The sequence below is a fragment of the Coturnix japonica genome, chromosome 20 (assembly GCF_001577835.2).
Source record: "Coturnix japonica isolate 7356 chromosome 20, Coturnix japonica 2.1, whole genome shotgun sequence".
In the NCBI taxonomy this organism is placed as follows: domain Eukaryota; kingdom Metazoa; phylum Chordata; class Aves; order Galliformes; family Phasianidae; genus Coturnix; species Coturnix japonica.
This window is the reverse complement of record NC_029535.1, coordinates 10,607,481-10,632,891: the sequence shown is the minus strand read 5'-3', so window position 1 is coordinate 10,632,891 and position 25,411 is coordinate 10,607,481. Positions and strand designations below refer to the sequence as shown.

Here is a 25,411-nt window from a genome sequence, read left to right as displayed (position 1 = left end):
GTACACAATGAGAAATGTGGAATGTCTGAGTTTTGTCACCACTGTTCTCTAGAATGGTCTGAACTAAAACACATCTATGGGAACTTCAGATCTCAATCTCCATCTAGATGTGAGGTTTAATTTTCTCAACCCTATTTACATCCTGAGATATACAGAAAATGCAAACACTCGGTATTCAGACAAACTGGTGCCATTTGCATCCTCATCTCCAGCGACTGCATGCCGGGGTGTGGCAGCAATGCACACCCAGCTGGGCCATGCCCAGCATGGTGACAGCTTCCCAAATCACGTATCCCGCGGAGCAGCGCTGCCTTTTCTCACATGCACGCTCGTTAGGGAATTTCTCTTGTTACCTGGGCCATAATCCCTGCCTGGGGGGGTGCCTTGTGTGCAGAATTAATTTTATTTGGCCACAGAAACTCCCTGTATCTTTGGCATGTAAGTCTTTATACATGGAGGAGAAACTGCTAAAGCGAAGCAACCTTGCTTTGCCTGACTGATGGCCCAATTGAAAACCCTCTCACCAGGCTGGACTGGGAATCAGCCTTACTGGCTGAGATGAGTGGTGTGCAGAAGGGATGAGCTGGGTGGGTTGGAGGTGGGCTGAGGCACCTGGCATCGGCTCTGTGGCATACCCAGCAGCTCCTGCCAAGTGAAAGCTTTCCATGTTTCATGGGTTTTTAGTATTTCCTCTTGTTTGCCTTCATCCCCCTCAGAAGGATAATTATCTCCATCATTTGTAGAGGGAAAGGCTGTTCCGGCAACTGAAATTGTTCTGTAGAGAGCAGCGTGCAGTATTTTTCACAGGGGAAGTGAAAATTAAAGTGATAAAATGCAACTAAGATTCAGCCCCAAAGCCACTGAGCTTTCAGCGTGACTGCAGACTTCTGAGTGGTTGAAATTCCTGCAGAGGTTGGAGGGAAAAAGCAAACATTTTCACCATTCCCAGATGCAGATGAAATGTATCATTTTCATCAATGATAACAGAAATTGAAAACATTATATGGATTTTCTATTTAGTGAGAACGTTTTGGAGGAGAGTGGGAAGCAAACTAAAAACTGTAATTGAGCATTTCTTAACTGGTGTGTGGATTCATGCGCTTCACGTTTCATCAGCATGCTTAATGAGTTTGAGGTGCCTCTAGTAAATCTCAGCCTGTTTAATGAATTCTTTATAGCTCTTAACTGCTTCAGATAGAGGCTGACGAGTGTAACCGGTAGCGCAAAATCTTGGCGTGCAATAAGACGAACAGCCCCATCCTTTCCCTCTGGCGTCCCATCTGAATTTCTGCAGCAGAGATAACCAAGAATCTGTCACTGCTATGAAGTTTGAAATTTAATTAGGAAAGTAATAAAACAGCCCTCATATAACATTGCCGTTACCGTGGAGATGATGTGTGTTGTTTAAGAGCTTCTACCAGTGGAGGGGGATTGCGTTTGTCAGGGATCTCTTGTTTGAGTGAAGGGAGTTTAAGATTGACTGCTTCTCTTTAGCAAATGATTTCCTAGTAGAGTTAGTAATTTACTAGAAAGACATATAACTACTCCTTGAAAGAGCCATTTACACAGCACTGAGGAGCAGAGGCTAGGAAGGATATTTCGTTCAAACACCACTTTGGAAAATGATTTGGGCTTTCGTTTTTCCCTGACAGTTTCCATTCTTGGTCAGATTCTCAATGAAAGAGACAGCTTTTTGATTTCTAACTCTGATGCTCTGAGAATAAGCCTGGCACATCTAGAACTCCTTTCTGTGAGAGCCAAAACTGGGACTAGTGGTCTCAGCTGGAGGGGCCACATGTGATTGTGAGAGGGTTGGATTAGATTCTTCAGGATGGATCTTGCTGCAAGATCTGCTCCTGAGCAAATGCTCCACGTGGTTTATCCAGACCAACCCCTCCTGATCCAGTGGAACTCTTGGCATTGATTTCAAGCAAGGGATTTTTGGTTTGATGCAAGTCATTTCAGTGCACATCATAGTGAGTAGATAACATGTCATTTTGTTGGTATACTGTATAAAACTGAGTCCTGTTCACCAGTCTGTAAGTAGTATTAGATAGTATTAGAATTCACCAGACACTGGCTTAATCCTACCTTTAATACCTCTTAAGATTTCAATTACTTTTCCCACACCGCATCAGAAAACCGCTGTACTTTGTGTTCTGAATCTTTTTGAGATAAGCCAACTTACATTTCAAAATGAAAAGCTACTTCTAATCAGAAGCACTTTTTTGGATCTGTAAATGCCAAAGAAATCTTCTTTGACCATTTCAAAACCATTGTTTGTAGAAGAAGAAGAACTGAAATGAAAAAAAACCACTGAAGCCGTCCCACCCCTCCAAACTGTATCTGTTTGGGCAAAGCAGCATATTCCCGCAATAAAAGGAAACCACATTAAAAAGTATTGACCAAGCCTAGTTAATATTTATTGCTCTTTGATAACTGAAGAGAATAGGAAAATCTTCTCAGCAAGGCGCCAAGCAGGAGTTTCTTGGAGAGCAGTTTTACTGAGAACATCGTGGCTCCATTATGATTTTCTCAGCTGAAGACCTGGCCTTTTGGCATGTCAGTAAATGAACATTAAGGATTCTTTTTGCACTTCCTGGAAGCTCGTGGTAAGGGAATGTCATTGTTCGAGGCTGTGGACAGCACACCAAGCTGAAATGGAGGCAGTTGTTTTCACAGAGCGCTGGGATTGCAGTAGGCTGCAGAGAGGGTGGTATATGGGTTTGTGCAATAGCATGATTGCTGGAGCCTTCCAGTGACAGATGTACTTAAACTGATTTATTATCGACATAAAGGATGTTCAATAATAATAAAACAATGATGAATCCTCACTTTCTGCTGAAAGACAGCAGCTCATGGCCTGTGGCAGGCGGATGACTGAACTTGTAAGATGAATTCTACAGATCTCAGCTCAACAAAGTCAAGATGTTTATCCTGTAAAAATAAAAGAGCTTTTTAGTCTCCTCCTAGTCCTCCAGAATAAAGTACTCTGAAGTGACTTGTATGTTCACAGCAGCTCACATCTTTGTCTCAGTGATGGATAACAAGTTGCTCTGGCTGCAGCTCGGGGTGGGACTCAGCTCTGCTGGTAGAACTCCTGTTGTCTTTGCAGAAGTGTCACGCAAGTCATTTTTACCTCAGACTTTTCTGGTTGAAAGGCTCTTGGGAATGTTACTGGATTACGGATTGCTGCATCTCAGTTATGGGTTCAAACCCAACCTTATTAAGGTGTTGTAAAATTACTTCTCTGAGTTACATCTCATCCCTCCTGAAGGGTCTGTGCTCCAAAGGGGATTTCATAACATGACTGAAAGTCATCCTCCTGTAAGGAGTATGGGATGCAGCCATTAAGAAGACAGGATGAGTATGAGTATGCTATAGGCATCACCTAGAAGGTTAACATCTCGGAGTGAGGATGGGGTTAAACTTCCATCTCCAGTGCATAATTGCTGGGAGAAGTGGGCTGTTTGTAATTATGATGATATTAAACCTAATAATTTTTTTGGGCCAGAATTTTTCCTCGTTTATACTGGTATGAATCAGGAGCTGTGAGAGGAGATCTTGGCCAAGGGGAGTTCTTCAGATAAGCCTCAGGCAAAATGAGATTGAAATCTTCCACTCCCATAATGCTCCTCCAAACAACTCTTTTCTTCTTCTGTTAGAGGCCAGGCATAGTTACGGTGTAAACCATATAAAGATACCACTATGAATTAACCGTGTTCTGAAGTTCATAATCTCATCCTTTTCAGGGGCACTAAAATACTTTACATACCAGAACAATAGTGTTGACAAAGTTTCCATCTGTTTTCCATCTTTTCCAAGAAATCTTTAGACGCTGGCTTTTTTCCCAGGAGACCATCTCCCCGAGGAAGCATCTCCTTACCAACGGGCCTTCTCAGACTGCGCTAATTAAAGCACTTCTATGTGAGTCACAGGGACTTTCCTCTTCTTTCAGCAGATATGAGTGATGTTCGTAGAAGAAAAAAGTAATAATATCTGATCTGTGTTACCAGTGTGGAGAAAGCATGATTCTGGTTGATACAGACAGGACTATGTAAGGGCTAGACTGTCAGATGATGTAAATAGTGTAACTTCATTGACTTGCTGATGAGCTGTCCTTAAAAATTCGGCGTATAAAGTCAGCATCTGACATCAGTAAGTCCGGTACAGCAACATGGCTTTGGATGCAAACCATATCCAACACTGAGAAGATCCAAAATGAGAAGATATTTATGAAAGAATTATAAGCAAAATGTAAATAAAAATGCATTTATTTGCAAGGCATAATTTCAGCAGTTTTATTTATGACAATTCCTCAGTTCTGTTACAGATAAAAGCTGCTATGCGCTATGTTACCTCAGTGGTTATCTAGCAATCAGTCTTGATTTTATTTGCATAAACACTTGCAAGTTTTCTTAGGATGCAGAGCTACAAAGCGATGAGAAAATTCTGAATGCTAAATGGAACTTCTCTCAGCCATTGCTCTCCTAGCAGAAGTCCCAAAGAAAGGCAGATGGGAGGCTGTCCTGCAGCAGCCCGGTGTCCCATGCACTGCAGGCACTGGGGAGCCCCGGGCAATAGTACGTCCCCATCCTCCACCTGAGCTGAGGCAACCAGACAGGACAGTGCCAGGAGGGAGAGGGCTCCATCTCTGCCTCCACCCAAACTGGTGGCCCACATTCCCCCGCTCTGTTCACACAAAAGGGAATCTGGTAATGCTGCACTCTGTAACAATGAGCCTGGTATTTCCGTAGTGATGCATATTGTTATAATCCCTCTCTGCTTTGTTTCCTCGACATATTTTTTTATTAAAAAGCCTTCCTAGCCTTAAATAAGTGCAGAATAAGTGTGGTCATTCTGGGAACATGAGAGGCCTGATATCTGACCATCAAAGCCTGTGCTGTAAACAGGATACTAGTAAACAGGAACCAAGCCCCATATGGAGAGCTTGTGGTTTTCTTCAGCCTCTGTTTGTTATGTCTTACATCCTGTTAATTATAGAAAAAGAGCTGGAAAGTTGGAAATAATCTTTTCTCCAGATTATTTCCAGCTTCCCTCAGATAGAAGAGAATGCAGTGTAGCACTGTCTTACCTTGCTTCCTTCAGATGTAAAGCATTAAGACAATTCATTCCAAGGGGATCATTTTTCAAGGGGATTATAAGTAGATTTTTTTTTTTTAATTGCAGAATGAAAATGAAGATCTTAAAACATCTTTTTCAGGGAATCCTTTTAGTTTTAGCACAGCCTTTTTTTTTTTTCTGTTTAGTTTGGAATATGTCTGACATCTTTTGCAACCTTTTGAAAGACAATTTAAATGATGGGTGCGATTCATGTCTGGGTAGGTGGGTTCTTACTACGAAGTTTTTGTTGCACAAAAGCAAACAATGGAATTAACTTTAAAGCCATGGTTTTCAAGTTATCTTTGCCATTAGGCTTTGCTGATGGTGCAGCTTTCCCAGCCATCTCCGATCACTCCTCACAGCAGTGAGTTGGGTTGTCCAACACCCGGAGAGGTGATTCTGGAGGTGGCCAGAGCAGCAGCAGGAGAGGGCACTGAGCTTCTGTCCCCAATGCTCATTCTTTACCTTTATTTTGGATGAGCAATTGCTCATCTTTTCAGCTCAATTCAATCCCAGTTTCCAACATTAACAAATTGATTCAGAAGCAAAACAATGGAAAACTTTATCCCTGAAATTCTGCATTTGGTGTTATGTTCCCCTTTCTCCTTAACGTCTTGCTGTGGAGTTCTGATGCCTGAGGCTGCCAGCCTGAAGGGCAGCTCAAGGCCATTATTTGTTTCAACCTGTTCTTGTCCAATTAGGTTTTGGTTCTGTAAAATAAAAAGTCCAAATCTTTCTGGTCCAAGGTTCCTGTTATCTGGGATGAGCTGACAGTACCAACCACTGCTGATGTTTCTTAGACAGTCCTGAACCAGAGACCACAAATAAATCTCCCATTAAGTTATTTTTCAGCTCTCTACTCTCCACTCTGTTTCCTCGAACAGCTCTCTGATGCTAACCATCTGCTCCACGTTGCTGCGTGACTCTTGAACTGCATAACGCCAAATCTCATGTGCCATACCCCACATGAGGCTCAGCACCCATGGGCTGTCCTCTGGGAGGAAGATGTGTGCCCACATCCCTGAGCTGAAGGATTGAGGTACTCCAGACCCGGGGCTGCTGCTGGAACAGGAAAATAATTTCAGGTTTACAGGGTCACCAGAAAGAAATGGTGTGAGAATTGGCTTCCTCCAAACAATATCGGTGGGATGCTGAAAAAAAACCTCAGTTCTCGCCTAGTTCTGCTCCCATTAAACTCAAGGAATAAAACTCGTAACACCTTTACCAGGAGCAGTGTGGAAAGCAAGAGCTTTTGAAAATCCCACTGTATAGCTGCACGCACTTCATGTATCCATTTTAATGACATGATTAATAAAATACCAATGGAGCTCCAAACAGTTCTGTGTTCGTTTTCCAAAGCAGTTTGACTCATCCATAACCATAACCAGACTTCCAATTACACTGGATTTTAATTGTTCTCCTTTCAAGATAATTACCAGTACTCTGAAAAAAATCACTCTGAGGAGCTGGTGATGAGTAGGAATCGGCATCCTAGCTCCACTGCGTCTGTTCTGTCGTTTGAGTTATGAGGAATGTAATCGGATATGTGACACCCAGACAGAGAGTGGTTTCCAGGATCTGAGAGTGCTCTGTTTCAGTTAATGTGTTAATTTGGGCTCCATCTTCTCATTTGTTCTGCTTTGATCTATCATTTCATAGAGCCAAGGCACCACATTATTAAGTGTGCTTGCCTGATTAATGTGCAAGACTGCATTTGCATGCACATTAATATTTTTAAAGTTTTGGTCCAAATTTCTGCAAGCCATAGTATGGAGTAATGTGAGCTGCAATTTCACACTGTGTGGCAACAACTGGTGGGAATGAAATTGTCCTGCAATTTGGCCATATTCACATACCAGCAGCTATTTTCCATTTGAGAATTTTGAATATTACCAATAGAAATGTGTCTGTAAGCAAGCTGCCAAGTGAGGCATGGCATGAGCTGAAGGGCGTGGAGCAGCAGGCTGAAAATCTCATGCTCAGCATATCTCGAAATTAAAGAATTGGGCTTAAAACCTCAGCAAGGGGGAATTATTCTTTTTGCCTGAGAAGTAAATAGAAGCAAAGGAGCTTCATCACGCAGAAGGCTTTCAACATGAGCACATAGAAAGAAAAGGGACTACAGCTAGGACTGAATTTTTGGATGTGCTGCCCAGGAGGTTGGATTTGCTGTTGTTCACAGCAGAGGGCTGGCTTTGGCATGGCTGTGTTTATACTCACCTTGTTAAAATGCCAGCTGCCATTCAACCATAAGCACAGATTATACGTGTGCCATTCCAACAAGCTGCTACTTTCAGCTTTTAGGGCTCTAGAAAGTTAAAGGCTTTTTGTTTCTGCCACTGAGCCCAAGGGGCTGGTAGAGCTGCTAAGAAACTCCTGTAATAATTTCTTTTTATAATTCATGTAGGATCCTCTGAGACATAAAGTAATGCCATAATGTGAATATAATCATATAATCCTTTTAGTTTTATTATAGTAATTATTGGAATTACAAGAGTATTGTTTTAATAATACTGTTTTTCTTCAAAGTGCTCCACAAGCTCCGTAATATAATTCATTTTATTTTAAGAAAAAGGCTTCCAGTGGGAAATGCTGATTCTCAGAAATGTGCGTTTTTGCTCAGAAAATATTAATTCCAACGATATTTCCACTCATCGAGGTGAAATTTAGCAAAGTTCCAGGACAGCCCTCAGCCATTCCAGCTGTGGGGGCTCTGGGACCGTGGCCATTCCATCCAGATAAACTGAATTTCCCCTTCTCCCATTGGAGATGTTTGATTTTGTTCTTTGCTACAATTTGAAGCTCTGTTGGGGTCAGTTTGATTTCTGCTCGACTGTCTTCAGAGGTGCTGGTTTGTGTTTTCTGAGGGGAATATCTGCCCCGTCGCTACTGTGGCTTTGCATGTTACAGTGGGGAGATTTGTGGAGTGTGAAGATTTGTGCATTTCCTAGGGGTGGTTGATAGCTGGCTTTGCCTGCCATTGTCTATGGCTGTATTCAGCAGGAAGATCATCCTTAACATGACAGCAGCATCCCCTGCCTTCTCATCTGCCATGGAGTGATACAGCTGCCCTGCTGCTCCGTGGCCTGGCTCAGCGGGGAACCTGAAACTGCAAGCTGTGTGGCACTGCCATCCTTATCAGATCTGGACTGGAATCCAGAGGCAGAAGGGCTTGAAACTCATAGAATCATAGAATGGCCTGGATTGAAAAGGACCACAGTGCTCATCTCGTTCCAACCCCCTGCTGTGTGCAGGGTCACCAACCTCCAGACCAGGCTGCCCAGAGCCACATCCAGGCTGGCTTTGAATGCCTGCAGGGATGGAGCATCAGTTAGAAGACCTTGCTTTCCTTCCACTTCGCTTTTGCTTCATAAATGTGTAGCACAATGTTGTCTCCTTTTAGCTTGTCAGAATAATCAAATCCAGACATTTCTGATTTAAATTACAGCCTTTTCCAACTAACAAACTTTCAGAACTGGCTTTCCTTTTAATCCCTCCTTATTTATTTATTTTTATATATCTCGTCTTGACAAATTATGTTGCTTCATGTCATCTCAAACGATGTGGTGTAAAACTAAAAGAAAAGCCACTTTGTAATGTATCAAAATGTTATTAAAAAACCCCCCAAATGTTTGTCATTTATTTTGCTCACAAGCAGTCCCAAGCGGCAGCGCACTGTGAGGTTTTCTGTGAATGCATTTACAATAGGAGCCAACCACACATTTCACTGAATCAACAGGCTTGTCTCGAGATATTTATGACTTGAATGTTGAAACTTCTGTTTAGTCAGACATCCCCAGGAAAGATAGTGCCTGAAGGAACCCGGCACACATTGTCAAATGGGGCTTTGAGACACCTGAAAACCCACTGAAATACAGCTTTGACAGCCAAGCTGTTGGGGTCTTGCAAATACTGTACTGAGCATCTAATTCCCATTGCAACAAGCGTGGGTGTGGGACATGTAACACAGCTCCCTTCACCACCACCGACACAGCAGCAGCAATCCCAGTCCATCACAGGAACCAAAGCGCTGCTGCTCGCTCTGGATGTGCCACCTACCAAAGCAGCCTTGTCTGGCCACACGGGATGACTTTGTGTCAGTCCCATGGTGGGTGCTGCCCTTCATTCCACCCACATTTCTGCTGGCAGGATGCTGGCTCCCTCCTGGTGTGAGGCTGTGTGCTGGGCACCAAGGATCCCGTAGCTCCGTGCAGTGCTCGCTGCCCAAGTAACTCCAGAACAAACAGTGTTTTCCTGCGTGTGCTGTTCTGTCCACAGGATCCCCAAGGACTTCTGGCAGCAGATTCATGCCCCAGGGATGAAGGCAGAGGCAGGGCAGGGGACGCTTTGCCCCGGCTCCCCAGCCTCTCACCACAGCCCCTTTCAGTGCCATCTGAGCTATTTTTCCAACTCGAACCAGGCTGCCTCGTCTTGTCCTCGGTCTGAAAAAATGTGTGAAGGGGGGCATCGTTTGATCCCTAAAAGCTTTCAGAAGTGTTAATTCCATGTCTGGAATATTGTCACGAAGCGGCCGAATTCCAGCACGTAGAAATGCACAGGCTGCACCCAGGGGGTGCATGCAGCCAGCTCAGAGCTCTGCCATGTGGAGAAGGACATTGCTTGCTAGGCTTTGTGTTTGGGCTTTTATGATGCTTTTAAAATGAGTGACTCTTATCGTGGTTCATTTGCTTCCATGCTTGTGGTTTTGCCACTTGGGGGCAATTATAGGATCCTGTGATTCATGCAGAAGTTTAGATGGTGAATTATGTGGCTATTTTTTGGTGGACTTGTGTTGGCATTGAGCTGGAAGATGTTAATGCACTCTGGTCCAACCAAGCTGACAATTTTCTTGTGCATGGCCACACGGCATGTTTTGTTGGCGACAGTCCTCGACTGTTTGGAAACACTGATAGAAGTTTAAACACAAGCTGTTCATGATTTTGCTTTCTATAATAAAGGAAAGCTCTTAATTAAGATCCACTATGTTGTTGTTGGTTTGTTGTTTTTTTTTTTTTCCCAGTGCATTTTAAATGTATTATTTGCTTTGAGTTTCCAGAATGTCTGTGCTGTAACCATTTCATTTTGTTTCTTTCTTTTGTCCCTCCAGTACTGATGTCACTTGGAGATCTGATTGTCAACATCACAAAAACAGCACCAGGAAAAGCCACAAGCCCCGAACGACTGAAAGTTGGAGGATTTCTTTTCAGGATGTTCATTTTTCACTGGTGAGTAGGTGGAGCCATTTTATTTTTGCTGATGATTGTCTGGAACAGCCCAAGTTGCTGGGATTGGTGTGTTGGTGTCATCGATATAATTCCAGGACAGGATAACAGCAGCAGTGTTTCTCCCCAGTCTCGACGTTGTATGTTCTGTATGTTCCATACTCCATTATTAATTAAGAACAGTTTTCCTCCATTTAAACAATGTTATTTCTTGAGATGGCCAGAGGATTTCTTTGGCTACTCATCCTTCGTCAGATTAGCAGTAGGAATGGTTTGCATCTGTTTGCATCTGGTTTGCAAACAAACAAGAGATGAGGGAGCACTGCAGGCTGATCTGTCTGCAACTGCTGCCTAAAAGAAAAATAGGGATAAACTGTCCACAGTGAAAGACATCAGAGACGATGGATAGTTTAAGTCAGGGGGTGTGAAGGGAGCAGAAGACAAGCAGTGTAGTGAGATCCCATGTATGGAAGAAGGTAATCCTAAATTTATATGCTTTCTAAAGGACAAAGTGAAGCCTGTTGTAGATACCTGACATCCTGCCACCAAAGCAGAGACATCTGATTGCCACCAAAGCAGTTCAGATATTCAGGGTGTTTCAGCTGCAGGTTTCAGTCCTGCTCTTTCTCCAGGCCTTTCCCTTCTCCATCAGCTTTGGTTTAGTCTTCCCCTATCTTAGCTTCTTCCAGGTATTTTTGTCAGACGGGCTTTAGAAGAGCGCAGTACAAAGGCTGTTGCTTCCATTTAGCACCAAAGAGCTTTTTTCCTAGGTATCCTCTTCATGCATATCCTAGAACAGTAGAAAACATTCTGTCAGTTACAGGATATATATACAAATAAAACACACAGGGGGGTTTAATAGGATGAAATCCAGATGGAAGGTTGTTTTCCCAACAGAAAACACAGGCCAAACCCTGATGTGCTGCAGACTGGCTCAGCTGCCCAAGGACAGTGCCAGTTTGCTCTTGCAGAGCCCAGACACATTTTCCTACACATTTTCCTATGCAGGCTTCCCTCCTGCTGCTTGAACACAGCATACATGGGCTCCATCTCTCCTTTACAATTACCTGCCATGGCTGCAGCAAGCTCATGGTGACGTGGTTTCATCTACCTGAATGCAATCGGGGCTGGGGTTGGGGCAGCCGCACGAACATAACTTGTGTTTACCCCCTGGGCTGTGAGTCCAGCAGCTGCTCCTATTAGGAAGATTTGCATATGACCTTGGCATGGTTTTAAGTGAATCAACTGCTCTTCATGGGCGGGGACAGAAAATCTGTCTCCTTTGGACTTGCAGTCATTGCTGGAACATGAAGCCCATGTTTGGGGTGCAGGGAAATGAAATTGATTAAAGAAATAATAATCTTTCAAAATTAGAGTTTTTAAAGTAATTAAAAACAGAAAATAAGTGGTGTGAGAAGATGAGGAAAGAGTACATGTATGTATTCATTGTCATCTAAATATAATGAATGCTAATCTGTGCCTCCCTCCATCCTTCCACATCCAAACAGGGCAGCGCAGCACACCTTGCAGGCAGTGTCCATCTCTCCCATCACACAACCTGCACAGCTCCTGGCTGCTTCTGCAGCCCCTTCCTTCTGTGGGGGGGCTCTTTGGTCCGAGTGGGAAGGGGAGGTGTGACAGGTGTGCTCCAGCATTGTACCTGTGGGATGGCAAACCCTTTTGAGTCACTTTGGTGAGGATGGACCAGGATGGCTGTGGCCATTCCTGATGCTCTTAGGGAGCCTACACAGATCTTTCACAAGGCAGCTTTGAAACATGATGAATGCAGACAAATCACTTTGAAATTTTTGGATGAAAGGGGCTGCATAACTGCTAGTCTGGCCCCAATCTTGCTTTTCACGATGTGAAAGCGATAACCAAGTTGACAAAACTCATTAAATGCAGCGCCTTTATCGTACGGTATAATCTGTAAAACGTTGCAACACAAAATGTTGGCAAGCTACCAGCACATCGTCATCCTCTTTCAGTTACAGAACAGTGACATGGTGATAAGCTCCTACTTGTTCAGCACTGAGCACTCCTGGGATGATGTATTGGGAAATTCCCCACCGGGTACCTCGTGGTTCTCTTCTGCCTCGACAGCCTCGTGCTGGACCAGAGAGCAGCAGAGCAAAGTGGAGGGCAGAGGCTCTGGCAGTGCTCCAGCAAGCAGCCATAGACGTGGGCAGCAGTTGCAAAAAGCTGCTTTGAACATGGCTATCCAGATTTCACAATTAGGACACGTGTCAGTCTGTTGGAGGTTAAGATGAGCTTGGTCCTTCTCCAACAGCTGATCTCCCCTTGAAGGGCATGGAGTTGTTCTTCAGGTTTTGCCTTTACAGGCAGAGACAATTAAGGTTTGGATCATGGACATTCTATCATGGGGGGGCAAAGAGAAGGAATAAGGTTTTGGTATGGTGACAGCATTTCAGAAACACTTTGAGAGAGCCCAGACTTTGGCTGCCGCCTAGAACAGATAAAAACTAGCTAAGTGCCATGGGGTATTCCCCTACATTTTCTTACAGTAAAATAAATGTTCAGTAAAATAAATCCAGTGCTTTAGCAGAAGGCTGTGCTCGGTCTATTGTTGAGCTCATAGGGAAATGTAACAAACAATATTTTCAAGTGGTTTTGTATTCCAGTGAGACTATTTCACAAGCTTGTTCTTAGCTCTTATGGAACCCTTTATATTTTCGGAGCTCCTGAAAACAACAAGCCTGCTAAAAAAATACCAGCACTATTTTTAGTGCTGTCATGTCTACAATAACAGCACATTGACAGGAACTTTAGCAGTGTTAGCAGGGTGCTGTGGTGCCGGGCACTCAGTGCTTGGGCCGCGGTTCCCAGCAGGATGGGCTCAGTGTGCTGTGCTGGAGCAGGGTGGGCACACTGCCCTTCCCCTGCAGCCCACCCCATGATAACAACCAGCCTCTCCTGGCTGCCACCAGAAAACTGCAGCTCCTGCTTTTGGAATCGTGCATGTGGGAGAAGTGAGTTTTCTCCTGGAGCACCTCTCCTTTTTGACTGATTTTCTGACCCCGTCTTTGATTTCCCAGTGAAATACCACAGCTATTATTTCTCCCATCCTGTAATTCCTTTCCCAGCATTTCTAATGGATAGCAGAGGCTCTCTGCAAGCACTGAGCACCGACTTTGGCACAAATACATCTGCGTGAGGAGTAGCACCGAAGTGCTGGCCCCTTCTCACTGTAACCCTGTTGCTTCTCCAAAATGTAATATGAATCCAAGAGCAGCTTTGTTGAACTATAATTTGGGTCAACAGTGTTTGGTGGGTTGAAAGGTCACGCTGAAACCCCATCTGTTTTAGCTCTCCATTGGAACCATGAAAGTACTTTAAACTTGAGATGTTCTGTAGCATTCCTAAATTACCGGTAATGTGTAGTGACACCAAGAACTGTGGTCTAGAAATGCCGTGTTTCTCTCCCCATTTTTTTTTTTTTTTTTTTTGATCTAACTGGGTGAAGCATCAGATTTAGGAAGTAAATTCAAGTCAGCTGGACATAGGTCAGTGGCTGTGAGTGGAAGGGGATGGAACAGTAGGTGCCTCTGGCCCATAAAAAGCCTGTCCTACTGAGATCTGGCTCCAGGGCTTATTAAATACCAGCCATTTTTGACTAGTAAAAGACCAAACAAACTGTGTTTTTTCTCCTTTGATGATTAAATTCAGCCTGAAGTGAGTGGTATTATTTATATAAACACTTGCGTGCTGTCCTAAGAGATTAGCACATTTGCTTGTATGCTTACTTTCAAGGCTGTTTTGCTTTCAGGTGATAGCAAATGTGACCCACAGACTGAGGGAAGACCCAAAGCATCAGGGAGGGCGGAGCACATCTGCCTTTCTTCTGCTGTTGGGATCCAGCCAGGTCCTTCCAGAATCTGCCCTGGAAGAGCTTAACACCACTGGTTCCTGCTGCTCCAGAGCTCTCCTGAACCATTTCCAATTAATTCATTGCCATTCAATGCTGTGTGCACCAGGGACTCCTTGTTCAGCATGCTTAATTCTGGAACGCAAAGCAACAAACTCACGTGGGAGGAGGTCAGGAGTGCCACCACGCTGCGGTTATTTCTCTCCAGGGGTGAGCACAGAAGTCTGAGTATCTCTGATCAGCCTCTTTGTTTTATCCATTTCACATCACGATGTGGAAGCAATGGGGGCAGATTGATGCAGGGCAGTGCTTGATCTCTCCATACTGTAACAGGGGAGTGGCTGGGACAGCAGCTGCAGTTATTGGTTTTGCTGTTAACATGGGGGAATCAATCAGCTTTAACTTCAGCAACACTACAGCTGTGCCCCAACCCCCCTGGCCAGAGAGCAGCACAACCTCTGAGGGGCTCTGACTGCCCCATCCAACCCCAGCCCTGTGCTCTGACAGGTCCGTGTCTCTCCTGCAGGAGTCCATATCTGGATGAATCACTCCAGGTGAGGCTTTATCCTTCTGTCCCCCTGCTTGTATTGCAGGAATTGCCACTGCCCAGGTGCAGGACCTTGCACTTGGATCTGTTGGACCTCACAGGGTTCAGGGGTGGTTCCTTCACAGCACTGCCTCCTTACTATCTGCTCTTCCCACTCAGTGCTTCAGGGCAGCTTTCTATGCACATATTCCCACTGACAGCTCCTGATACGGAGCGGGTTTCAGGCTGCACTGAAGACCACACTGGTTTCCATTGTTTCTGGCTAACTTGTAGACAATGACACCACCAGCAGCCTCCCCCAGTCACCTTTAACCTTTCTGCTCTGTCCGCTGCCTCCCCGTCCCCATGTAACACAAAGATGAGAACCATGCTCCCTGCTCCGGATTGCAGTGTGATTATTGAGCAGAGTCACGCTAGCTACACACAGGCAAATCTGCAACTGATTATGAGGTTTTCTTCTCAATTAATTGTCAGAAGCAAAGGGACGTTTGATGTTTAATGTCTTTTTCTTCTTGTTTAATGCATTCTCTTTGCCACCCGTCCTCAGACACTGGGAATAGACAGAACTGCACAATGCAAAGGCTGCCGAGTTGTCACTGCATTCATGCATAATCCATCTCAGGCATTTGTCTGTTGTTTGGATGTTACACACAGGTCTGTAGGGGACTTTGCTTTTAGAACCATTGACAAAGTGACGCTGACATCTTACTGAGAGGCACAGGATGAATCCTGCACCCGAGATCAGGGCGTGAGGCTCAGATGCTGTGTATGTTCTTGGGACAGGGTGGGAGGATGCACCTCTTCTGCTCTCCACGGTCACAGTCTGTGGCTGTCAGCATTATGGTTTGCCTGGGCTGTCCTCACACATCTGTTTTGGACCAAGGAAGATGCTTCTTCTGTCTTAAAAAGTCTTTCTTGGAGGTGTTTCTTCATGTGGTCTGAACCAGGAGCAGCCCTCTGTATTTGCAGGGTAAAAGTCAGGGAAGGGGGTTAGAAAGAGCTGTGAGAGGGAGAGGAAGATGTGCTCTGTGCAACCAAGCAGCAGAGATTTGTTTAAAGTGACAGCTTGGGACTGGAGGGCCAATTCTTCTGTGAGACTTTCTGCTTCTGTACTTAATCCATTTTTATTATTTAAAAAAAAAAAAAAGCAATCAACATCAGCAGTTTGCAGACACTGCATTTTACAAAAGAACAAACTCCTCCAGTACTTCATCAATTCAGAAGCTTTGCACAGGTGCAAGGAGAAGCCATTCACTTCTGAGTTGGGAAAACAAGGCTCAGCATTCCATGGAATCTCAGTGCTGCTGAGGCCATTTCGGGAGCTGGTGGAGAGCAGAACACCACCCAGCTGTGGCTGACATCTTCATCCCAATCAGTGCAAAATTTGTGCTCATTCCTATGGGGCTCAGTTTCTTCCTGATCTTCCATAGGTCTGCTCCATTCTGGCGGTGCTGAAAGTTGGAAGATTTGAACTAATTGTAATTGAGAGAGTTACTGGCAGAGCTCTGATGAAGATGTTGAGAATTCCTGGCTCCATCCTCTGCTCTGACCGCAGGCAGGGCTGAGCTGATTGCAGAGCATCTCTGGGAGGCTCCTGTTGTAGACCCAGAATGCTGAACTTTCAGGAAGACCTAATTTAGATCGGAATGTAATAAACAGCTCTGTATCAAGAGTGTACTTTCGTAACTTGGAAATTGCCAGAGAAAGCACATAAATCATTCTGTCCTATGCTGTTGGGTTTTTTAAGTTACCAATTGTACCAAATACTTAAGATAAATCTCTCTCTTTTTTTTAAGAAACAACATGGATGTGATATTTGACTTAAAAAAAAAAAAAAAAAGTTTGTTGAAATTATGTGCCTTTCTTTCAGGTTTATCAGTCTCTGCTTTTATGGATCACTGGGGATATAAGGACGAGTTCAGCTCCCATCATCCTTCTCCGTTTAGCTGATAGAATTGATAGTTGGATGCACCATGTGAGTACATGCTATACTTCATACTTTGGAAAAGATTTCATTCAAAGTCTTTGCTATGAGTTGTTATGGACATTAAAATGTATGGCAGGATTGCCTCCCGTTTGCACGGCAGCACAAATATTCTGACAGTCATGTTGGTGAATTTGCAACACAAATTAGAGGCAGTGCCCTGACTAACAGAGGAGACGAGGCCAAAATGGAAATTAGCCAGGAAAAAATAGCCAAGAGAGACACGGCCTCTGATAAAGAGCAGAGCAGAAGGGTGGGCAGCAAGGTCTCCAGGATGCTGCAGCTCTCCTCTGTTCACTTTCAGTGAGCAGAAAGGTTTGATCTGGCTCTAGTTCTTAGGCCATCAGTCAGCTGCCAGGGTTAACACTGGGCTTGATGTGAGGACCCAAGTGAGGAAATCATGCTTTGCAGACCCTCCAATGTTGCAAAATCTCCTTATACCACCAATAGCGGATGCTGATGTTTTGCAGAGCTTCTCTGGGTTGGCTTTCAGGTCATTGCGCCTTGTGCTGGTGTGCTGCTGGCTGCAGAGGTGTCTGCTCTGCCCATAGTTGCACACACCTGCCCTCAGTTCAACTCCTGAGGGCATAAGGAAGGCTGACATGTGGTTTGTTGGGATCTTTGTGTTATTTCTTGGGCTGTGCAGGGTGCCTTAGGCTAGATGCTGAGGGTCTTCCAAAACTAAGCCTCAAATCAAACATACTAAATCAAGCTATGGCATATGCAATACATCAAGGCAGTATTTATGTTTGCAGCCTCCAGCTCCAGTATCAAAAAGCCTCAGAGATAAATGCAATCAATAGCCAGTTCACAGGGGAGTTGGCAAGATTTATTATGTTTATGATTCTGCACAAATATTGTTGACAGTTTTCTTCTGATGCAGAGATAGCTTCCATGCTCAGATCAGCAAGCACAGCTAGACCTGAGGGATTCACCCCCAGCTGAGGTCCACATCATAGGTGCCCTAATTCCTTGTGTGCTGTATTTTAAACACTGCCATATAAAGGGACTTTACACACACAGTGATGATGTGCTGCACTTCTCAGATGGTAACAGCAGTGTTATCTCTTTGGTGGTGTTGTATCATTGCCATTAAGTTACAGTCATTACTGGCTAATTCAGTACAGTTCTAAACATTTGTGATGCACTGCAGTAACTGAAAAATGAGGAAAGCATCCCATTAAATGTGTAGTCTGAGGCTTTGGTACAAATGCCATGGGATAAATGAGAAGTTTCCCTTGATTTCAGTAGGAGCTGGATCTTGCCCAAGTAGTGCAAAGAGCCTCCCACACTCCAGAACAAATACAAAGAGACATATGGATACTGTCAGGGGAACAGGTGGATGTTCATATGGTTTGTAAAGGAGCTGGAGACAGCTTGCTGCATTTTGGTGAGAAGGTTATTCCAGGCAACCAGAATGGTGTGAAAGCAGGGAAAAGTACAGCATGACGATGGAGATACAGGTGAGACTGGGACATGAGAGAGAGAGGAACTGTTATGAAGACGTTTGGAAATGGGGAGAGAAAGCTCAACTTGATACGTGAAAGAGGAGGAGGGAAAGCTGAGCTTATCTGAGAAAAGGGCTCTGCAGTGGCTCCTGCTGGGGCTGGAGGCAGTTGTGGAGGATGGAGGGCACAGAACAGTCGTGAGATTGGTGCAGCTGCTGCTGAAATCTGGTCCCTTTTGCTCCCTGCCAGGCATGAGGTTACGTGAGAAGCATCACTCAGGACGTGGTGCTGAGCAGGGCAGGGGTGGCTGGGGCTGTCCCTCCCACGTAAGGCAGCTCAGGCATCACATCGTCTGCACCTCTGGAGAGCAGTAAACCACCAACCCAGAGGAGCTGCCTTGCTGAACGCAGGATCCCCTTTCAGCCACTGTCATTAAGCACAGCTTGAAACCAAAAGCTTCTGATAGCAGAGATGAGATGCAGCTTCCAAAGAGCAGAATAGGGCACAGGGACTCATCCCATGCACGTGCCCCCACCGCGATGCTGTGGTCTTGCGGGCACAACCAGCATGGCTCACACTGGTGCACATTCAGCTCTTTCCTCTGCCCCAGGCTTGGAATAATCTTTGTGTGTGTTAGGACCGGGTGGAGCTCTAGCCTTGGTCTGGGATGGAAAACTGAGATAGTCTTGAGAAATGAGCAAGTGAAGGCATTTTTGTGCAGAAACCTACACACGGGTTGTGCAGTAACATTGTGGCGACATACTGCAAATGTGTGAAACAGCGAGGATCCCCCAGCGCTGGCATGGAGCACATCAGAGATCTGCCTGAGAGCTCACAAAGGCTGCCGCACATCGTCCTGCGTGGGGAACTACAGCACATGACTCCGTAATGAGAGCCTTTGTATTTCTGGCGTTTACAAAAGGAAGGCAATAAAATGTAATGAAAAAAATAAAAAGAAGAAGAAGATGATGGTGATGAATCCTGGGTGTTTGTGAGGATTTTGTAACTGGAACTCCTTGTTTATACTTGCTCAGCAATTAAGCTTCTGCGCTGCTAAAATAGGAATGTGAATATTTTGGAAATGCTAAATCAGCACCATCGCAGCTGTTCTAAGGGATGTGTTTGGAGAGGTACCAGGTGAGATAACCAGTCCTTGTGCTGTTACAACTCGGGAATGGCTTGTAAGGATCCTCTGGAACCTTCTGGCATATCTGCCACCCCCAGGAGTGAGTTCTGAGCAAACACAACTGTGTGTGTCAGGAAACACGCTCCCCAACCACCTTTGTTAGAACGAGGGAGCAGGAAAATGTGCAGAGCCCTTTGTAATGGCTGAGATGTCAGAGGGGCCGTGTTAGAGTGAAGGTGTCCCTCCGCACTCGAAGTTCATATTTCTTGTTGCTGAAATCAAATACAGAAGCAGAGAAGCCGTGGACTTTCGGCCCATAGGAGCCATCTCCCATCTCTTCAGGAGTGATGCACACAGCAAAGGAGCTGACAGGTCCTGCTGCCACCAGCGCTGGTCCCCTCCATGCAGGGACACACCTGAAGCTCAGGTTTACATGGGCCCAGTTGCTGCTCCCAAAGTAACTGCAGAGAAGAAAACGGCACGTCAGATGGATTGGCACGTCCTGCACAGGGCCGAGCTCTGCTCGCTGGCCGCATTTTGTAGGCAGCGCTGCGTGTGCCCCACATCACATCGCCTTATTGCTACAGCAGAGATGGACCGGACGCCGAAAAGTCGCAGCAGCGGATGGAGCAAAGGGCCGCGATCAGCGCAGCGTGAGCTCCCCCTGCCCGCCGCTGCGGGAGGAGCTGCGGTTCCCCTTCTCTACCCCATTTTCGTCTCGCCCCCTACAGCCCGTGAAGGAAATGCACGGCAGGTATTTAAGACTTCAACCTATTTCAGTCCAATAGTAGAAGAATCGCTCGAGAATAATTTCATAGAGTCACGGAACCATAACGTGGTTGGGTTGGAAGGGATCTGATGCTCCTCCCTCTCCCCCTGTCGAGACCGGGCTGCCCCCCAGCTCAGGCTGCCCAGTATCCATCCAGAGCTTCGGGCACCTGCAGGGATGGGGCACCACAGCTCTGGGCAGTGCCTCGCTGCCCTCACATCTAACTTAAATCCCCTCTCTTTCAGTTTAAAGCCGTCCCCCCTTGTCCTATCGCTTAGATCGTGTCAAAAGTCGGTCTCTCTCCTTCCTTAAGTTCCCTTTAGGTACTGGAAGGCACGATGAGGTCCGGAGGACGTCAGATGTCAGATATTGTCAGATACTGCATCAGTAGGATGGAAAAGGTTAGGAACAGAGATAAAGCGGTGTAGTTCACCGCACAGGAGCATCACGGAGCCGTGGCTGCCGAGCTCGGGTCGCGCCGCTCGCTGCCGGCAGAGGTCAGCAGCGCCGTCCCAGGAGCTTCAGGGTGCGTGAATCGAGTTGCGGGCAGCGCAGGGCAGAGGGGTGGGAAAAGGCAATGGGAGAGTCTGGAGCATTGCTGGGGGTGGGATTCGAGCGGGAAGCTCTGCGGCTTTTCTAGGTTTCCCCGGGAGGAAGCAGGGTGTTGGGTTCCTCCTTTGTGGACGGGAATCCTCCTGGCAGAGGAGGCGAGGTACCTGCTGGCCCCTCTGTGACAAGTGGCACATGGTGGCCAGATCTGGGACAGGGGCTGGCAGGACTGACCCCCATGGAGCGAGTCCCATTGAGCTCAGGGTGCTGTCAGGCAGCATTTCTGTACAGCAAGCACAAATAATCCGAACTCTTGCAACCTCACTTTGTTAGTAGGGTGAAGTTATCCCACTTCGTCATGAAGTAAGAACTGTTTGGCTTAATTCAGTTTGTTAAGATGTTTGGTAAATGATCCCTCATCACCGGTGTAGGGCTGTCAGTACCCACGTGGGGACACAAGGACACCCCACAGCTGTTGTTCCCCATTTGTGGCTACAGCAGAGACCCACATGGGTTGGTCCCTGTTGTGCAGCATCACAGAAATAAACAGGGCAGGGCATTTTGATTCTCTTCTCTGCTGTCAGGGCTTTGCAGGGTTTGTGGCTCTGCTGCAGGCATTGCTGCAGTGCTTCCCCAGCACCTCCATGCCCCAGCAGTTTGGCAGCCTCTTCCTGCATTAACCCACAGCAGCAGGCTTTATAGCTGTGGGCAGAGCTTTATGAAGGTTTAATTAGCATGATCTGGTCCCCATCAGAAGCAGCCTTGCTCTGTGCTGCTCAGAGCCCTGAAAAGCTGTGCTGTGGTGCTAGAAACCACTTTTGGTCCTCACAAATCATACCTGTTCAGGGATGTGTATGAGGTGCCTGAAAGCGTGTTTGCTAGTGCTTATATGGAGGTAAGGGTGCACCCACCAGGGATGATAAAGGCACATTGAAAGAGCAGTGATTCCCTCAGTACAGGGCTACTGGTCTCCACCCTCTGAAGGGTGCTGAGTTGTGCTGCTGTGATTGTGAATAACGTCTTAATGGTTTGATTGAATAGTGTACAATCTGCAAGTTCTGCTACAGAGATTTTAATCTTGGACTTGCTTCTTGCTTTGACGTATTTAGAGAAATGTTGTAACAACACACTTAGTATTTAATCTCTTCTCACTAGAACAGTTGTAAGTGCTTTATTCAAATCCAATGACTGCAGCGACCTGTGTGCTGTGTATTAGTATTCTTAATTCTTCCACACTGAATGAACTGATCGTAGGGCAGGGAGTCTACTTTTTTTTTTTGCTTACAATTTGGGTTCTTTTCATTGCAAGGTACCAATGCGGCACACTATCCAAAAAACAACGTAGTTCGGAACAGTTTGGCTCCTTAAAAAAATGCCACAAGAGATTTGCAAACATACACAGACACAAACCATATGCAGCCAAGTAAGAAATAGGACAAAGCAAAACAGTTTTAGCAGGTAAGCACCTACACAGCAGCATGTGTTGTATATCAAGGAGGCACAGACTGTAATCCAATGTCCCGCAGTTTGCAGCGAGTGGAAAGGCTCCCAATAAAACCTTGGTCGTCCCTCTTCTTTGATTTCACAAGCTGTCCTGGGTAGTAGTTGGGAAATTGAGTCCTAAATACCACCAGGGGACTGGAGTTGTCCCAGAGCAGGTCCATGAGGTTCTATGGGATCCAGGGACTGAGACTATTGAGTGCTTGGCAAACGTGGGATCCTTGCCTTGTTGGGAAACATCTCTCTGCAGCCTATGCACATACAGAGCTCATATGTACCTTGTGAGGTAAAACAGATAGCCCAAGTGCAGTTCTGCTCTCCTCTTAGCATCCATAATGTGAGTAATTGCTACATGATTGAAAACCAATGGGAAAACCTGTAGGATCCATTTTGCCTGTATGTATACCTGCTGTACTAATATGACAGGAGATGCAACTGCTGTCCATGTATGTATCTAACTTCCATCTGTACTGGCTTGTTTTCTGCATCTTTCACATTTACGTTTCCTAGAGTAGGTGTGCAGTGTGCAGGGACATCTGGCACTGTTGGGACTGTTCCGATAAATGCAGCCCCAACACATCGCCAGGTACAGCAGGCACTGCTGAAATGACTTGTGTTACGTGCTGGCTTTGCTGTGTAATTATGAGCATTACCTGAGCATTATCCAACCTGGATGTCACTGCTGCCAAGGCAGATAATCCCTCCATGTGAGCAGTGAAAGCAGGGCTCGCCACCACACCTCACGTTTGCAGTTTCTCTTGTCTGCTGAATTATCTGCCTTGATGAATACGTGGTGTGGAATGGGCCAGGACAAAAGAAGAGATATTTAATTTGACCCTTAACCAGGGCTGAAGAACACTAGGGAAAATTAGCCAAAAATATTTGTGTTTCCTGCCAATCCCTCTCAGTGATTTCTTTCTTTTTCTTTTCTTCCCTCCGAGTTTCACACAAAGCTCTGTCTCTGGGATTAGCTGTCTACAGGCAGCTCTTTGTTTTCAACCAAATTTAAGATTACGGCTGGGCCATAAAAGGGGAGAAAGGTGACACTGGAGAGTTTCTGCAGCAGTAAATCCTGAAATATTTGGGTCTGTGACATTTTTGTAGCTGGCAAATGTTGAGTGAGGCATATCTGGTCAACATGGAGGCCCAAACCCAGCTAGGTTTCACAGAAGAACCCACTACAGGTCTCAGGTTCATGTGGCATCACATACTTCTAAAGAGATCTTTCTGGTCAGATACCTAAAGGCTGATTTTGTTTGCTGCTACTTGCAGTGAGGGATGAAAATGTTCCTGTTGTTTAAACGTCCCAGGCTGGAGAGCAGCCAAACAGGAGAGGAAATGCAGGAGGGAGCATCACCCTGATAAGGGCCGGATGGACAAGCACTGTGCTATCACGTCACCATGTTTAATTTACATTAACAGCTATCATTTCTACAATGCAGTGACAACTAGTACTGCTTATGGAGAGGCTGTTAATGCTCCAGTTCATCACAGAATGGCGGTAAATCAACAACCAGTTACAAACACATGTCTAAGCTACCAAGTTTGAATTCACAGACCTTGGGACAAATGGGATTCTGAAGATTATTAACCTAATGTGCTTATTTCAGGCTTCCCTGCTGGAATTCTTGTGCTAGAAATCATCCACCCCCTTATAGGAGTAAAGCTTATACAGTTCTAGCTCCAAAATGCACATATTTAGTGTTCAGGGGCAGGAAGGCAACTTGAGATGTGGTTTTTCTCCATATCTAATGAATGTTATTATGAGGAAATCTTCTGCTAGATCAGATGCCTCCAGTGATTCTTCTGCAGGCTTTGGATGTATTTAATAGGGTGCCAGAGCTCACCACAAATAGGAAGAGGAAAAACTTTCTGAAGTCTGAGGCTTTGTCACCATGGTGACATCTATTTGAGTTTGGAAGTTGCATTAGTTTGAGCTCGCAAATTTTTCTTTTTCCTGTCATTAAAGTTACGCCTTTTATCCTCTCAATTACCTCCTCCCTCTCTTCCTACCTCACCGTGATTGCATTTAAAAACCGAATTTCCTTTCAGGAACAAATATGTAGGATAAATTACCTCCAGCAAGCTGCCAAAGACGCAGTCCATATCCAAGTGGTCTATAAATGCAAAGAGAACAACACAGTGTCTCTCCTTCTGCATCTGATGGTTCAACAGCTTATGATCAGATATGTTCAAACATGAGAGGTCTTTAGCTGCCCTTTAATAATCATGGAGATGGCCACATTCAACCCTCCAGCGACTCTACTGGATTAGGTGGAGTTCACAGCAGAGATGGATTTGACCTAGTAAGTATAGCAGTGGTCTTTTGGGTTTGCTTTACATAGCACGCAAAGAAGCTCTTCAAAGGTTTGTGGTGCAACATGACCTTGACTTCAACTCTCATTTTAATGGCTACTTGGAAGATGACAAAGACCACACTCTTTGGGAGATTGCCGTAGGGTGAGAAGCTTCAAAACCACATGGCCAAATCTGAGCGTAAGTGAAGTCTGTGCAGCCCACACAACTGCAGTGGCAGCTGTCGGAAGTATGCCAGAGAAAGCCATGCTCCTGGCTGACAACTGGAGGGCAGGGAGTCTGAAGCACAACTTAAAGCAATAATGTTCCTTTGATTGGTATCCAAAATTGGTGACTGCTTCCTTTCAGGATGAGCATGCTGTGCCTAGAGAGATGCTGATAATCTCTTGAAACAACTGCAGTCCGCATGGATTGATGGGCTGATAGGCACTGTGATCCATACGCTGTAGTACTTCAAGCACTTGGTTTTGATGAATTTGGGTGTTTCCCTTGTTTGAGGGAGGAGCCAGTCATTTTGTAATGATTTCCTGGCCACTGAGCGGTGTGCTTTGAAGCAGCAAAAATTCACTCTTAACACATTTTCAGAAGGAATTTTCTCCCTGCATTGACCAGGATCACACGTCATCCCTCTCTGCCTCAGTCTGTCCTCATAATCAAGTTCACTCTCAGTAGCGCGTATTTTATTAAATTTAGTTGTGAGAATGTCACCAATTATGAAGGAGAAAGCAAGAGTGAAGGTTAGGGGGGAAAGGTGAAGGTTAAATTCAGACATTCATGAGTTTATGGGGCAGTTTGTCCTCAAATCAAAGCCAGGCATTCATGTCAAGCTACATAAACAGGAACGAATGTTCGTGTGAAACTTGCTAAGGAAGCAAAAACCCATAAGAATATTTGCCACCAATGCTTTCTTCTGCCTTTCCCTCCTCTTGGCCCAAAGAAA

At 45.4% G+C, this 25,411-nt stretch overlaps 1 protein-coding gene across 1 annotated transcript in view; it reads left to right on the top strand.

Annotated features, from left to right (window-relative positions):
- LOC116654281 overlaps positions 1-25,411 on the top strand; it is a 246,302-nt gene that overhangs the window by 145,281 nt on the left and 75,610 nt on the right. Inside the window, exons 4-5 of the mRNA XM_032448569.1 lie at positions 10,232-10,349; positions 16,650-16,754. Of these exons, the coding sequence (XP_032304460.1) occupies positions 10,232-10,349; positions 16,650-16,754 (223 nt within the window). The remainder of the gene's footprint in view (positions 1-10,231; positions 10,350-16,649; positions 16,755-25,411) is intronic.